This window comes from Stigmatopora argus, chromosome 5 (genome assembly GCF_051989625.1).
Source record: "Stigmatopora argus isolate UIUO_Sarg chromosome 5, RoL_Sarg_1.0, whole genome shotgun sequence".
Taxonomy (NCBI): domain Eukaryota; kingdom Metazoa; phylum Chordata; class Actinopteri; order Syngnathiformes; family Syngnathidae; genus Stigmatopora; species Stigmatopora argus.
The window spans coordinates 5,739,927-5,757,001 of record NC_135391.1 but is presented as its reverse complement, the minus strand read 5'-3'; the positions used below and the strand labels follow the sequence as shown (position 1 = coordinate 5,757,001).

Below are 17,075 nucleotides of genomic sequence, written 5' to 3'. Positions count from 1 at the left end.
TCCACTGGGGAGAAAAGTGTCCAAAACTCCGATGGGGAGAAGTGTCCATAAATCCATGGGTAAAAAAAGTGTCCAAAACTCCACTGTGAAGAAGTATCCATAAATCCGCCGTCCGTCCGTCTGTGCCGTCCATCCGTCCATGCCGTCCGTCCGTCCATGCCGTCCGTCCATCCATGCCGTCCAGGTTGAACTTCACTTTAGTGTCCCGGAGGTACTGAGGCAGGCCGGCGTGGTGCAGTCAGACCAGGTGGCCCCAGGCCTTTTAGAACTCAAGCCGCTGTCCAGGAAGATGTCCGTCAACTTAAAAAAGCCACACAGGGACAGAGTTTAGTCTGCTTTCTAAACAAACATTTATAGCCTTAATTCCATCGTGTACATACACTACAACAAGTGCATGCCATACAATGTGTGTCAATCAATCACATTTGCATTTAACATCATTAACCAAAACTTTGAGCCCATTCGCACCGACAAATAAGTGTATTTTTACAAACAAAATCATAGGAGTATGAACATTAGCTTAACTAACGCTCATTTAGCATCCACAATAAAGTACAGTTAGAAGCACTACGTGGACTCCCTGCTAGCGTAGCGATTAGCCATTCGCGGCTAGCGCTAGCCTCGTGCTAATCGCTCATTAGCATGATATTTCCACACACAAAAAGACAGTTGGAATCCCGTAACAATAACCACCGCGTTAAGAACACCGCTCGGTTCTTATGAATACTTGCCCAATACATAATTTAGCAAAATAACATTAAAATTTAAGCTTGAGGTTTAACCTTAACCCATGCTTGCTTAGCGGAGCTCAACATGGCGATCTTCAGCTCAAACTAAAGGCACACTTGTTCACTATAACAAGTAAGTAACTCGTAAGACATCAAAATAAACGCACACTTGTTCATTATAACAAGCAACTAACTCGTAAGACATTAAAATAAATGTTATAATTATTGTTATACCTGACTGGCGTGCAATAGGTCTGAGATACAGTGTGCCTAGCCCCACCACCTGAAGTCATTTGAAGTTAATCAGCGTGTTTTCGTCTCAGTGCCCTGTGATTGGCTGGCAAGCCATAGTTGGCCGTGATAGGCTCCAGCATCCCTGCAACCCCTGCGAAGTAAAGCGGTGCGGAAAACTATTGAATCAATGAATGATTTATTTTGAAAAACGGAATTATATCGGCACCATAAGATGGACCAGAGCTATTTAGTATAGCTACCAAAGAGATGTGTATTCTCAAATCAATAAAACTGAATACAGTATAAACCATTATATATATATATATATATATATATATATATATATATATATATATATATATACATATACATATACATATACATATACATATACATATACATATACATATACATATACATATACATATACATATACATATATATATATATATATATATATATATATATATATATATATATATATATATATATATATATATATATATATATATTCTCGTCCTTAAAAGCCAAAAGTCAATATGTACTTGACTATTTGACTGTGGTTTCAAAGTAAACCATTACACGCGTATCTGTGTCTGTGCGCGTGTCTGTGTCTGTGCGCGCGTGTGTCTGTGCGCGCGTGTGTCTGTGCGCACGCGCGTCTGTGTGCGCGGGTCTGTGCGCGCGTCTGTGCGCGCGCGCGTGTGTGTGTATGTGTGTGTGTGTGTGTGTGATGGTTTACTTTGAAACCGCAGTCAAATAGTCAAATACATATTAACTTTTGGATTTTTAGGAAGAGAAAATGACTAGAGTCCAACCATTATGACTAATTTGTGGCATCTAGGAGCTAAAATCTGTCATCGCCGCTGGCTAAAACTGCCAGATGGATTTACAAACAGTGGAAACTCCCAGAAAACAAGCACACTGTATAGTAAGGCTTTTTTTCCCTTGAAACATTTTTAAAGTTGTTTAACAATCGCCGCCAGTGTCTCCGTCAAGGCAAAAAAAATAATTTCTGCGTCATCATACATTTTTCCCTGACCATTTATTTAACCGTATGTCCGCAATATGTATGGATTGGAGATCTGTCACGTAAAGTTAAATTGAAAAAGGTCCTTGGCGGAGGCGATTGTTTTTTTTTTTTGGAAGAGGTCACTCTAAAAGTATTCATCCTGAAATGTTCCATGATATTTTTCTTCCCGGCTGGGTTTAAGTCGGGGGATAATCGTTTAGCGTTTACATAGTGCTTTTTCATTTGCCATTTTTTGGGACGGATCGTAACGATCACCTCCTCGCCGTCACCAATTAGCTGGGGGGTAGAAGCAACGGGGGTTGGGCTGCAAGAAGCACCTGACGGCAATCCACTGATTGCACTTGTAGGACACTAGTATTGTGGAAAGCTTTGCTCTTTATGAAAACCTACATTTTGTGGAATAGTTTGAAATGAAAGCTTAGTTTTATGGGATGCTATGCCTTTACATCAAATGAAAAGCCTTTAGTGTCATCATACACCGCTGCATATAATGAAATGGGTGAAATATTCAACAAAGGTGCTCTTAAATGAGTCAAAATGGTCAAAAGTCTGCATTTTGATGGCCAACGTTTACAATAGGTCCAGAAAAAGACTTGGACTGGCTTGGAGAGTCTGCAACAGGGGTCCTCGAGGGCCGCTGTGGGTTGGGCCAGCATTTTTTTTTCGAAACATCCAGCACAGACTCGGACTCAGTTGAAGCAACGGGGGTTGGGCTGCAAGAAGCACCTGACGGCAATCCACTGATTGCACTTGTAGGACACTAGTATTGTGGAAAGCTTTGCTCTTTATGAAAACCTACATTTTGTGGAATAGTTTGAAATGAAAGCTTAGTTTTATGGGATGCTATGCCTTTACATCAAATCAAAAGCCTTTAGTGTCATCATACAGCGCTGCATATAATGAAATGGGTGAAATATCATTCAACAAAGGTGCTCTTAAATGAGTCAAAATGGTCAAAAGTCTGCATTTTGATGGCCAACGTTTACAATAGGTCCAGAAAAAGACTTGGACTGGCTTGGAGAGTCTGCAACAGGGGTCCTCGAGGGCCGCTGTGGGTTGGGCCAGCATTTTTTTTTCGAAACATCCAGCACAGACTCGGACTCAGTTGAAGCAACGGGGGTTGGGCTGCAAGAAGCACCTGACGGCAATCCACTGATTGCACTTGTAGGACACTAGTATTGTGCAAAGCTTTGCTCTTTATGAAAACCTACATTTTGTGGAATAGTTTGAAATGAAAGCTTAGTTTTATGGGATGCTATGCCTTTACATCAAATCAAAAGCCTTTAGTGTCATCATACACCGCTGCATATAATGAAATGGGTAAAATATCATTCAACAAAGGTGCTCTTAAATGAGTCAAAATGGTCAAAAGTCTGCATTTTGATGGCCAACGTTTACAATAAGTCCAGAAAAAGACTTGGACTGGCTTGGAGAGTCTGCAACAGGGGTCCTCGAGGGCCGCTGTGGGTTGGGCCAGCATTTTTTTTTCGAAACATCCAGCACAGACTTGGACTCAGTTGAAGCAACGGGGGTTGGGCTGCAAGAAGCACCTGACGGCAATCCACTGATTGCACTTGTGGGACACTAGTATTGTGGAAAGCTTGCTCTTTAGGAAAACCTACATTTTCTGGAATAGTTTGAAATGAAAGCCTAGTCTTATGGGATGCTACGCCTTTATATCAAATCAAATCAAATGTACGTATGTATCAAAAATACAACCAAGTAAGGCTTTTTTCTTAAAAAAAAACAACAAATTATAGTAAGGCTTTTTTCTTAAAAAAACGACAGTATAGTAAGGCTTTTTTAAAATTAAAAAACGACATAGTATAGTCAGGCTTTTTTTCTAAAAATACGACCATGTATACTATACATGGTCGTATTTTTCAAGGTCTGAAACAATAGCAAATAAGCAGTCGACTCGAAAGAAATTACCCAAGAAATCACGCCCCAACTGCTTTAATCTTTTTATGTTTTGATAAGATAAAGTACAATTTAACATTAAGAGCACATTACTTTTATAGACAAATATACAACACAGGGCACTCCACTGCCTAGGGAAAATATAACTTGTTGATTCATACAACTCCAAAATAAAATTTCAAAGAGGCCTAGCTGTGATTTACATACAAATATGTTATATTTAAAAATAAAAATGGAACGCTAAACTTGTAGCACTGGTCGACAATGACTTCCTGGATGCCATTCACATCACACTCCTATTTTAACCCTTAATAAGGCAAGTATTTATTTGTAATTAAAAATAGTATTGGCTCTGTTAAAGACCTGACATCCACAAACATGGAAATCTCTATTTGGGTCATGTGGCCATAATCTTAAAATTTGGTATTCCTGTGCAAAGGTTTTATTAAGAAGTACTATATGTTTACATTTCATTTTCTGAACCTCTTTATCCTCATTAGGGTCACGGGGACACCCGCAATCGGTGGCCAGCCAATCGCAGGACACAAGGAGACAGACAACCATAAGGGGAATTTAGAGTGTCCAATCAGCCTACCATGCATGTTTTTGGAATGATGGAGGAAACTGGAGTACCCGGAGGAAACCCACGCAGGCCCAGGTAGAACATGCAGACCCTACACAAGGGGAGGTGACCTGGATTTGAACCCAAGACCCCAGAGCTGTGGGGACGATTCCCTAACCACTCACCCCACCGGGCCTCCCTGTAAGTATACTATACTATTTTGTATAATTTCTTATTTGAATGAAATTGAAATCAAATGTGAAAAATATGAAAAAGGTTTAAAAAAAAAAAAAAAAAAAAAGAAATACTCTAGCTATGGCCTCCAAAACATTTTCCAAGTTAGAATTTTACCATTTTTAATTACATTTATAGTTGTAAACTTATATTAGTATTGTCCTTCACTGCCTTGACAATGATTATTTGCTGCTAGCCATTTCCCGATTCAAAAATTAGACATCTTGCGTTGTCAATGAGCTAAAAAGGGTTAAATCGTCAGTCTACCTTTCTTTGCGTTGAGTAGGAACTAAAATAGCGAGTTTTAAACAGTTTTATTTAATTAGGGAAATGCTAGAATTTACGTGAGCAGAGCATGGGTGTTTCTCCCTGACCTCTAGTGGTCGCCTCAAACCAAAAGTTAGAATATACTACAGGGTGATAATTTTTGTTGCAATGACCTCAAATTTTCACAGCATGTGTAACAACGTTTCAAGTTTTTGTTTGTACCATTTGCCATTTCTATCTTTTCAGGTTAAGAAATGCAATTCAGTGACTGAATAAGCCCACCTGGACAAAATTTGTGAACGCATGCTGGACTGTCTTCAGTGACTGAGTTGGAGCATATTCTAACAGGTAAAGTGCCATTTCTTTTGAAGCGAACAGCATTTCTTAACCTGAAAAGATAGAAATGGCAAACGTTACACACAAAAACTTGAAACGCTTCAACACAAGCTGTGAAAATTTGAGGTCACTCCAACGAAAATTGTCAAAATTATTAGCCTACGAATTGGGGTTAAACATTTTAGGACATCCTCTAATAGAAAATACAATCACAGTGACATACAGTAATAATGAAACCAAAACAAACTGGCGAAAACCCACAGCTTCTATTGGCACTGCGACAAAAAAAGCACAAAAGTAGCAAGAAAAGAGCCAACAAACAGCTCATGAGCTTTCTTGCCTAAACAACAATATAGCTTGAAATATTCCCTCAGTCCAAAAATATTAAAGCACAGCAAAATAGCTCTAAAATCTCTAAAAAACATCCACAGTTGATTTGCTTAAATAAACACTTTATGGATATGTAGTCAAATGGCAAGTATTGACATACTAACATTCACGTGACAATAGAACATTCTGCTTACTTTAAAAGTTTACTTTCAGGATTGAAAAACAAACGTGTATACGTCCATGTTATGTCTAAAATGAAATATCTTTAAGGTGAAAATATTTGGAGGACATCATAGAAGTGATAGATTTCTTGTCTGGGTCACATCCTGTTTGGCTGCAATATTTCTTAACTAATTAATAAGATTATTATACTAGCACTACCAAACCAACCAAAATACATTGGAAAAGATTGTTAAATCCATGTGAATGACTCTTTTTCGTGTCAGGTTAATCATGGTTAACTTTGCTATGAATTACTGATTGGTACAATTGGCATTTTGTATCATTTATCAAATGAAAAGACAAGCGTGGCAGTAGGATATCCCAACATCCAAAAAACCCTTTTACCGGATAATGGACCCATGATAGTTTAAAAGAACCTTAAGATCAAGCGTATTATTTTTCATAGAACATACTGTCAATATCTCCTCTGAAGTTCTGATCTCTGCAAAGATTTAAACCGACAGAATCAGATCACGACAGCGATAACAGAATCCAAAAGTTCAACACAAGTGCACGTAACAGTCAAAATAATAAAAAAAAAACATCCGCACATTCCTAACTAAACGGATAATACTAACCAGCACAAAAGTTAAATAGTGACCAAAACAATCCATTTTTGTTTCCATGACAGTAAAAATGCAGGGTGAGGCTAATATAAAGGTTCACGAATTTCCCATTTAATATAATAGAGCTGATATATGTATATTTAAAAAAAAACTATAAATATTAAGAACCACAACAAAACAACTCAAAAGGATTAACAATACAGTGAGTGACATTTGAGAGCTTTAAAAAAATGCTCAGTAAAATAATACACAATCAAAGTCCTTATAAAACAAAACGTGTACAAGCGGAAATGATAAACAGACTAACTCTGTTCGACAAACATGATGGAAAAGAATATACTTAAACCTGGAAAGATGTGTAACGTGATTCACACATAGCATGGATGATGCACACCTACTTTAAATGGAAAAACAGCTATTTCCTTTGTTGAGTTTTGCTTTTCTTATTAAGCAGGAGCGCAGTGGGCTCGAGGTAATTCTAGGCGGCCGCCTCATCCAACGCAGGCAGCAAGCCCTTGTCGATGAGGTGAGCCTTTAAGGAATTGAAAATGAAGAGCTGCTGGTCGGCGCGGAGGGCCAGGAGCTGTTGGATCACCTTGGTGGGGTTGGGGCCCCTGCCAACAAAGGTAATTACATACAATCCTTTTGGGGAAAATCTTTCACTGATTTTACCTGATGAAACTAGCAATGTAGACGTTTACAAAAGTAGCCATGAGATACTGGCAGTCGAATCGGTCCATTATGCCACCGTGGCCAGGAATGGTGTTGGCAAAATCCTGAAAATCAGAACACAATTTTTTTGCCTTAAAAACAGTAGAAATATTGGAAGCTGTACAGTGATGTATTTTTTTTAAATTGCCTAATGCATTTGGTCTTTTTGATATCAAGTAGTTCACATTTCAAATGCCAAACTATAAATCAACCACTTTATTATGCACCTCTTTTTTAATTTTTATCTTAATAGTTTTGACACAAAATGCGCATTGAGTACTTTGGTCAAAACTGGAGTAGTAAACTACAAAGTACCACTAACCCATGTTGACTACTACTTATTATGCTGAAAATTTATTTATCTATTACTATATCGATTATTCATTTAACATTACTATATATTGATTATCTATGTATTTGTATATTTGTTGTTGAGTCCATAGACTCAACGAGTGGTGCTGAACGTCTCCAAAACCATGGAACTCATCCTGGACTTCAGACGGAACACTTATTGATGATTTATTTGTCTGTTTGTTGTTGTTATTTGTGCACTGTGGTGAAAGCTTTAACTCATTATACTTGTATAATGACAATAAAAAGCATTCTCTTCATATGTTTGTAATACTACCAGAGAAAAATCGTCATATTAGGGAAAGAATTATGTTGAAAGTATTAAAATCCAGATTCAACTTGTTTTGTTGCATATTTTTCTTCATGCTCCGTTTGACGGGCTGAGACTTTCAGTGACGCACCAACACAACTAATTTTGGCTTAATATTAGAAAATTGAAGTAACATTAATTTCAAAATATCTGGTCTGAATGCAGGATTTAAGCAATAAGTTACCTTAATCTTAAAGGCCCTCTTAAATCCGCTGGCGAAGAATCCACCGAAGGGGCCGACAATTGAGGCAAATGAGGACAGTGCGATGCTGTGGATCTGGAACGGATAGAGACGGACCGTCCTCTGCGGAGAAAAACAGTAAACAATTAGATGGGGGAAAAAGCCAACAGTTTATTAGAGTAGCGTTCATCTAGCAACAGCGCCCCCTCTGTGGTGGTCGGGTGGTGTAATTACAGTTTAAATGATAGAATTTTTATCGTAAGTTTGTAATATTATCGTTGACAAATCTTATCTCACAATAATTATCGTTTTATCGCCCAGCGCTAACTTAACGTACTCAAAAGGTGCTCCACTTGGATTTGTTTGGATAACTTTATTCATTCCGTATTCGGGAAATTTCGTTGTCACAGTAGCAAGAGGGTGAGGATGCAGAAATAGGAAAGACATTTTAGACATAAATAGATGGGTAATAAGTAAGTTAATAAATAAATACATGAATAAATATTTAAATAAATAAGCATGTTGCTGAAATATATATGTATATATACACATATATATACACGTACATGTATATATATATATATACATGTACATGTATATATACATGTATATATAAATATACATGTACATGTATGTATACATGTATATGTATATATACATATACATGTACACAAGTATATATGTATATATATATGTGTATATATATGTATGTGTATGTGTATATACATACATATATATACACATATATACATACATATAAATATACACATATATACATAAATATACATATACATACATATACATATATACATATATATACATACACATAGATGTACATGCATGCATACGGTAGGTCTTAACACTTTAAACAAATGACTATCCAGCCACGTGGCACGTTGTGGACTCACCCATCCAGTCGCTGATTGTAGGACGGCGGGCAGGTTGTAGTCTTGAAGCTGGAAAATTTCAGGCGGCTCGCAGTCCACCTGGAAACTGTTGGAATCGTTGTTGAACTCTACTGGACATACAAAGTAGCGGTAGCCAGCCATCACGTAGGAGAGCTGTGGGTAAAATCGAGATATTCGGGTTACTTGCTAATAAATGGACAAGACAAATTTAACTAACACCCTTCGGCGTTCCATGACAATTAGACGTTAAATGGCACAGGAATTCCTCATTGTCTAAATCAGTGGAGACTGCTGGTCTAAATGACAAAAATAAAGAAGTCACCATGATGCCAAACAAAATGGTAGCGAACAATCCGCCGATAAATCCCTCCCACGTCTTCTTTGGTGATAGCTGTAAAAATAAAAAATAAAAACATTACATGTGGTGAGCAGCACATTACGACATAAAACAAAAAAATTGAAAATTTGCTCAGTCGACCGACCTTAATGAGAGGGGTGCGGCCAAAGAAGAAACCAAACATGTAGGCCATAATATCATTACAGATCACACAGGAGATGGGGACAATGAACCTGTTGAGAAAAGAACAATGAAATCATATTAACATTGACAATTCCTTCAGAGATGACAAGAAACAGAATGTAAATGCTGCAAATTAAAGCAGAGCAGCTTCCGGCATGCCATTTTCTACTTGCTAAAATCAACTTGAGAACTGTTTACATACCAGATCATCCCTTCAAACAGGTTGTGAATGATGAGGTGAGACTGAGTCACCACAATCAGCAGAGTCACATGAGTCCAGCCAAACTGATGGCAAAAGAAAAATGAAGAGCTTTGTTATATACACACTACTTTACTACATTATAAATACACCCATCCAGTCTAAAGAATTACTGAAAAGCGTGGTTCAGTGCTGAGGACAGACAGTTCATAGTTCTTAGCAAGGACAGTCTGCCAATGATTTCTAGGACGAGCACTTCCCCGAGCCTGCAGAAACCGATTCCCTAATGCAGGCCTCATTAATAACCCAGCGTCCCTGAGGGTGGCGGCGAATAAGAAACCGGATGTGACTTACCATGTAGAACTGAAGGCGGTAGTGCTTCTTCACCAAACTCAGCACAAACATGCAAAAACCTGAAGTGGAAACACAGAGCACAATGCAATTCTCGTGAGAAGCGCATCACTTCAAACAGAATTTGGGTCATTTTTACCGTGACCGGACGATTCACTGAAAGACGTTTGGTTGACGGACAGTTCGCCAAACGGACGTTTCGCTGAAACGGGATTTGCGCGCTCGCCCCGCCCCCGGATCGTGTGTGTACATGTTTTTCAACCTCGGCCCGTTACAGATAACATTCATTTAGGAATAACAAGGGCATGTACTGCCCCCTGCTGGACAGATTTCTAAATACGCAAGGATAAAATAAAAAATATAAAAAATTGACAGCACATTGTAGTACGTACTTGTATTTAGAAATATGTCCAGCGGGGGGCAGTACATGCCCTTGTTATTCCTAAATGAATGTTATCTGTAATGGGCCGTATATGGCCCGCGGGCCGAGGTTGAAAAACATGTACACACGATCCGGGGGCGGGGCGAGCCCGCAAATCCTGTTTCGGCGAAACGTCCGTTCGGTGAACTGTCCGTCGGCGAAACGTCTTTCGGCGAATCGTCCGAGTACCCCTTTTTACACAAACAGACAAATTTCCATCAAGCTCTTGCAGCTCTAAGTCAGACTTAACATGCAGCCGAGTGTCTCAAGATTGCTAGACTATTAAAAGGACTGAGAAGGTGCCCTTGACGATCTGGAATAAATTGCTAACACAAATTACTCGCCTCTTATTTGACTGCTTGGCTGCCATTAAACAAAGTCAATGTTTTCAATGGAAATGTTATCTTTTCTATACTAAACTGCACTCTGGTATATGAGGTGAGTCACATGTTGTACCTGTGAGGTAGAGGGCAAAGGAGATAAAGCGGTGGTATTTGCTGAGGATACGAAGTGGCTCTTCCCTTTGCACTAACGTGAAGAAGTAATCTGTGACCGTCTCGCCATAGAAGAAGTAATTGACACAGAGCAGGAAGTACCTGTCGGGAAAAGAGTTGACAGATTCATTTCACAAGCTTTATGGCGGCAATATGCAGGTGACTTCCATTTTTCATTTTTGGTGGCAAGGGAGGATGTCATGGTATCTAATATTACACGAGGACGAACACAGAGCTGCCAAAGGTCAAAAATCCTATTTCGTAGCGAATAAAGATTATTTTTTGACTTTGTGACCCTTTTTTTATGAGTAGCATTTTTCATACTTACAAAAATAAAGGTCGATGTTATCTCATTTCCACATGCTTTTCTAATAGTTTCTGTTTTCAATAGTTCGTCCTTCCAAATAATTAAAAAAGCAGCAAGCCAATTATTACTCACATTCTCGTTTTAGTTAACACGCTAACAATTGGAGAGAATTCACAGGAGCACGTAACTTTACTTTCAAAATAATTGAATGTTTTAACAACATGAAAAGGGCAAATCTTATTTAGAACATGACGTTGCATTGTGAAAGTAATCATTGTAAATTGTAAAAGGAACATTTTCAACATTTTCCTTTTTTTTCATGTAAATTGCTGAAAAAAAACATTCCTTGATTTTTTCTTTTCGTAGTTCTGATACAACCGGCATATTTCGTAGTTTGGCAAAAACTAGTGTAGTAAACTACAAACGATTGGCAGGTCTTGAACATCACAGGGACTACAAACGTTAACTATTATGACTGCAGGTACTTTACGTGCGACTTCAAAACTACGCCTACATTAAATGATTAAACCGGTTCAGCCAACGAACCTCAGCAAATCTGCAACGGAATGTGAGAGAATATGAAAACAAATGAAAAGGTTTGATGTTGATGATGCAAAGATGTCATTTCGTTCGTGTGAGTTCTCACCAACTCAGTGTCCTGAACCATGGCAGATGGTACGAGTGGTAAACACTGTAACCAATGGTGATGATTTCTTGGAAGCATTTAATTTGAACACACAGGACCTTGACAAGAAAAAAAAAACTTTATTACAAAGCATATGAAATGGATGAATTAAGGCCATAACGATATCGAAACCAAAATCTTGGTTTTTATTAAAATGACATAATTCATTCAGGTTTTTGAAAACAAAATTTAGAGACAATTCGGGTGTTCATCAATGTTTTTACTAAGAAGAGAAAAAGAATTGTAAATTAAATTTTGACGTTGAAAGCTGGCAGTGTTTTTTCCCACATCATTTTTGGCTAAAAGCAAATTTCTTTTTTACCCTAAAAAGCATTATTATTAGGATTATTTTGGTGGATTGGGGTGGAGAATTTGTATACAGTATTACAGTATTTGATAATTTATTTTGCTTAATAGTGTTATTTTCAGTTTCTTCACATCTATCATACAAAATAGGGACACTGACTAATTTTAAAGGGTTTAGCTGGTAGTTGAGAGGACCGTGGAACAAATTAAAGAATTTACATATAAAGTACACCTCTACTTACAAAAAAAGTTCTGGAACCAATTAATTTCCTAAGTAGAGGTATTTGTTTTGTATCGAATTGTGGGTCAACAACTGTGATATTTTTTGGTTTTGTTACAGCCCTAGTATTGACAATATATTGTTTTTTATTTTAATTAGAAAATACAACATGAATTGGTATACGTGATGCAGATTCACATGATCAAAACAAGAAGACCTACTCACAATCATCATAAGCACCATTGGGCCCAAATAGATGATGATAAAGAAGAAAGAAATCATGGCCAGTGTAAGGATCCCTCGAACCCACCAGTTCTTCCATCTGAAAAAGAAAAAAAAACATTTTGCTCTCTGATACAACAGACGACACAGTTTCCAATGTTGTGTATGGTATATTCAATAAAAGGTGGAGGCAACTCTGCGGTGAGATTCTATTTTTCTCATTACAACGGTTGAAACTACAAGCACATACAGTACAAATGTTTCCCATGTTACTGCCAAGCTTGAAGTACTTTAGCCATACTAAACGCACCTTGAGGAGAGTCCGGACAAAGCTTTATTTAACACCTCTGGGGTGTCATCAGGTGGCACTGGAACCTCAGGGATCCCTGTGTCCTTTTTGGGGTCGCTGTCTGATCCGCCATCTTTTTCCGGCCTCAGCTCACTGTCTGATCCCTGGAATGTATACACAGCAAGTTTTTGAACAATAAAATTCAAGTACATTAGAATATGAAAAACACTTTAAAAAAAATTTAAGCACGTGCTCATTTTACATATATTAAAAAATGATTCTATTCTAATATTGACATACAACAATGAAAGTGCCATCCATGACAGCAATGTTTTTTTTGACATGATTACATTTTTTACAAATGATGAAGCGAGAGGAGAAAAAAATTGACGTGATAGAGAAACAGCAAAATAAATTATGGATTATGCATCGGACAACCATAAAAAACAGATTTCAAAAAAATTTCTTCGCCATTGTTATTAGCTACTATATAAACAAACCATTGCATTTGACATCAGGACACCACATATTGACGTACAATTATTGTTTCACTTAATTTTAAGAGGAATCTCTTTTTTTTTTTTTTTTTAAAGCAACATAAAGCCATTTAGCACTCAACCTAAGTAGACACTTTTGGGGAACATAAAATAATAACAAATACATGACCATGCCTACTCTCCTTTATAGGTGCTTCATATATTTTCTCTAGCTTTGGAAAGAACATACTGTCATCTCATCAAGAGTATTTTGTGCTTAGTTAAGGAATGCCTTCTGAACTCAAGTGTGACACAGTAACACACATAAAAACCAAACTGTTCCCACCCGGACTGACCTCCCTGCTACCAGTGACCAAATTAGGCATGGAATCGTCACCAGAGAGCAGATGGTCCCCCGACAGACAGTATGTTGTGGAACAACCAGCATAAATGGCTGGACTCGGCGGGCTCATGTCACAATCCAATGATCACTTGTTTCATTCACATATCTAACAAAATAATAATGTCTAAGTGAGAGATTTCTGAGAATTTCCTTTGGATCCTAATAATAACAACTCTTCGCAATATGGAGAAATACACACAAGCACATCCATTCTACACCTTTCGGTTTCCATGGAAACTCTTTCAGGATGCTTGAGTTAAAAATAGTCCACCGACTCATATAAACACGCCCCCCTCACGCCCACTTGGTTTTTCCCGTTAGACCACAGGGAGCTTGGAGCGCCTCTGTTTTTCGGTGTCAATTGTAAAGGCCATCTGTTTGACAGATGGTTGCAAATAAACATACTAATGATCCTTTAAAAGATGAAACAAAAAGAAAGTGAGTCATGTAATTGGGAATTTAAAGCAGAATTCATACATTCCAAAATGTCATGTGCCTCAAGAGTTATCGAAACAGTCACAATTGGATCTTTTCCCAGATTTCTGTGGCTAAAATATGTAAAAACTGTCTTGCATGTCAGGTTACCAAATTCAGATTTCTAAAGAGTAAATTTCTGACTACATTGCATTATCACTATTTTAATCTAATTATAGATGTTTTTCATAAATGTATAATTGTATTTATAACATTCAAATAATGTAAAATATACACCAATGATTGATTTATCAAATATAAATGTAAAATAATTGCTAATAATGCATTTTTTGCCCTATAACTTGTTAAAAGGTTTCATATAACAACATTTTAATATATAACATTGACTATTTTAGCTGGAAAGTGATTATCTTGGCAGTGAATATCTTAAATGTCTTAAATTAATTAATGCCCTATTATCTTATATGCACCCCAAGCATCTTCATAGGCAGAAATGTTAACCGTCTGCAAAATAGCAATGCGAATACCCTGCGATTCCATTTATTTTAGAACAGCACATATATTTAAGAGTCTGAACTAGGTAAACAACTATTAAAAATGGCGCATTGCTTTTTTTTCACAGAGAACCTGCTGAGACTTTTGCCGAAAAACCTTTTAACGTAATGACGGCACCTGAACCCATGACTAGACCACGCCCCCTTCAACATCAACCCCCATTTCGACAACAAAACAAACGCATTTCCTTCCTGTGTGCAAGAACGCAACTTGAAATACGACGTCGTGCATCCCAGAATCAAAACTAAACATATCAATCTCATCTCAAGTGGCCAATGAAAATCAAAACACATCCCATAAATGGTCAATATTATCTTTCACAAAGGCGTGACGAGCAGTATCAATTAGGCATGCTAGGTAGCTAACGAGCGTTAGCATCACATTGAAATTACAGTGGCGTCTACAAGCGAACGATACCTTGTCCTCGGACGGCTGCTCCTGTAACGTCGCTTCAGTGTCTTTGGCTCCGCGGTGCCTTAGCTCGGTCATCTTAGCAAACCAAGGCCGAGCAACGACGGCGAAGGTCCGGTGGTCCCGTGGCTCAAGGAGCGCCTGTGCTCTGGCAATAAAATTCGACAAGGTTTCAGCTCAGATTCAAACCTTCCCGAGGTAAGTGAGAGTGAAGCATGAACACAACTTCCGCTTTTCAAAATAAAGGGCCTACCCCATTGTTTGGCAAATGAGTGCGGACATGTTTGATTTGATTCATATACGTATAATCATATAGCAAATTATATATTACAACATGAGCTTCCTTTGACAGCCAACACTCCCAGTCACGATAGATTTGGCATCGATCAGCACCATAGGCACAAAAAATATTTAAGTGTTAAATATATATCTGCAAAATGAAGATGAACAAAAAATATCATTTAAAGACATCGAAAAATATTATTAGTTTATAATCGTATCTGTAAAATTATGTTATTCAATGTAGTTTTTTATTTTACCAGCAAGTGGCAGCAAGACTTCATTGAGTCCTGCAATAGAGTTTAGATGTGTTAGCAGCAGTCAGCAGTTATAATTAGTACTTAATTATTTGTTAAAACAAAAATGAGCAGCAAGCAGAGTCCAATATTAAACAGTTCAATATTATCCAACATTCCACAAAAAAAGATGATTACTACTTGCTTAACATTCCATGTGGTGGTGGTGGTTCAGTGATAATTTATAATGTCAAGGATTTATTCATAGTTATATTTCTTTCAAACTCTCTTTGTAATCTGCAATTTTTCCCCAAAAAAAATCCCACCTGTTAAACATATCGCTTCATTTCCTATTCAAATGTGCTCACTCAGAGCCCCCCTCCATCCAATCAAGTTATTTAAAGGGCCACAACAAACAAAGGAACACTTAATTATCCCAACTGCAGCAACTGTGGAAGCTCATTTTTACTGCAGCATGATCTCTCCTTCTTCTGTGTGCCCCGGACCATAGTGATATCCACCTCCTCCACCATGAATTATCAAAACAATACATTTTTTGGCACGGGCTATTTAGCAGCTCGAGTTCTGCAGAGCTGTGGGACATCTGCAATGCAGAAGTCTATATATAGCAGTGCATGGAGGTAGAGGGTGAGAGCATGGCAGACAGACAGAAGGGTGAAAGGGGTTTGCGGGAGAAAAGACACTTTGACAGAACAACAAACAAGTACATTTGAATCCCATGAAAACTTTATCGAGGAAAAAAAATGCCCACTTTACAGGTCGGCGTGTAAGAATACTACAAGGTCACCGATCAGTAGAAGTAGATCTTAAAGTCACGGAAAATAATGACATGTAATAAACGTAAATAGAGGCTTATCCTTAATGTCATATCCGGCATGTCCAATATTGTTTTAAAGAGAAGAGGAGAGTCATTTGATTAGATATAATATATGATCCCCACGAGAAGAAATCTGCTGACTGCAGCACACAAACGGCAGTAACGGATCAAGGGCAACGCTTCAGCAAGCAACACACGTCCGCTCACCACCCGGCATTGATCGGATCCCTGAATTCATCATAAATCTGCTCTCTGACACTGTTGGTGTCTGTGTCCCTCGCTACACAGGCCACCGAATGTGCCATTACTCTTTTTGTGTCATGGACGAAAGGTTCATCATACTGACATTGGAGTTACACAACTTTTCAATACCGTTGAAACTGTAACGCTTGACATTTATGGAACATTCTAAAAACAAATATTTGCCCCCCCTTCAAATAGCCCCCTGCCTCATGTCCCCCCGTGAATATTTTTTCTAGATCCGCCCCTGGGCACAACGAAAATATTAAATTTGGACCAGATTTCAATTGTTTCA

General features: G+C 38.0%; 1 protein-coding gene across 1 annotated transcript; it reads right to left on the bottom strand.

Annotated features, from left to right (window-relative positions):
* Positions 1-3,935: 3,935 nt before the first annotated feature.
* cds2 (CDP-diacylglycerol synthase (phosphatidate cytidylyltransferase) 2) lies at positions 3,936-15,405 on the bottom strand. Its single transcript, XM_077601197.1, has 13 exons — positions 15,194-15,405; positions 12,929-13,071; positions 12,622-12,718; positions 11,832-11,929; positions 10,841-10,980; positions 9,967-10,025; positions 9,616-9,698; positions 9,376-9,463; positions 9,216-9,284; positions 8,894-9,046; positions 7,989-8,108; positions 7,105-7,208; positions 3,936-7,046 (listed from the first exon to the last, which is right to left on the bottom strand). Exons 1-13 carry the CDS (start codon positions 15,263-15,265, stop codon positions 6,911-6,913), a joined length of 1,362 nt encoding a protein of 453 aa, XP_077457323.1. The 5' UTR covers positions 15,266-15,405; the 3' UTR covers positions 3,936-6,910.
* Positions 15,406-17,075: the final 1,670 nt, after the last annotated feature.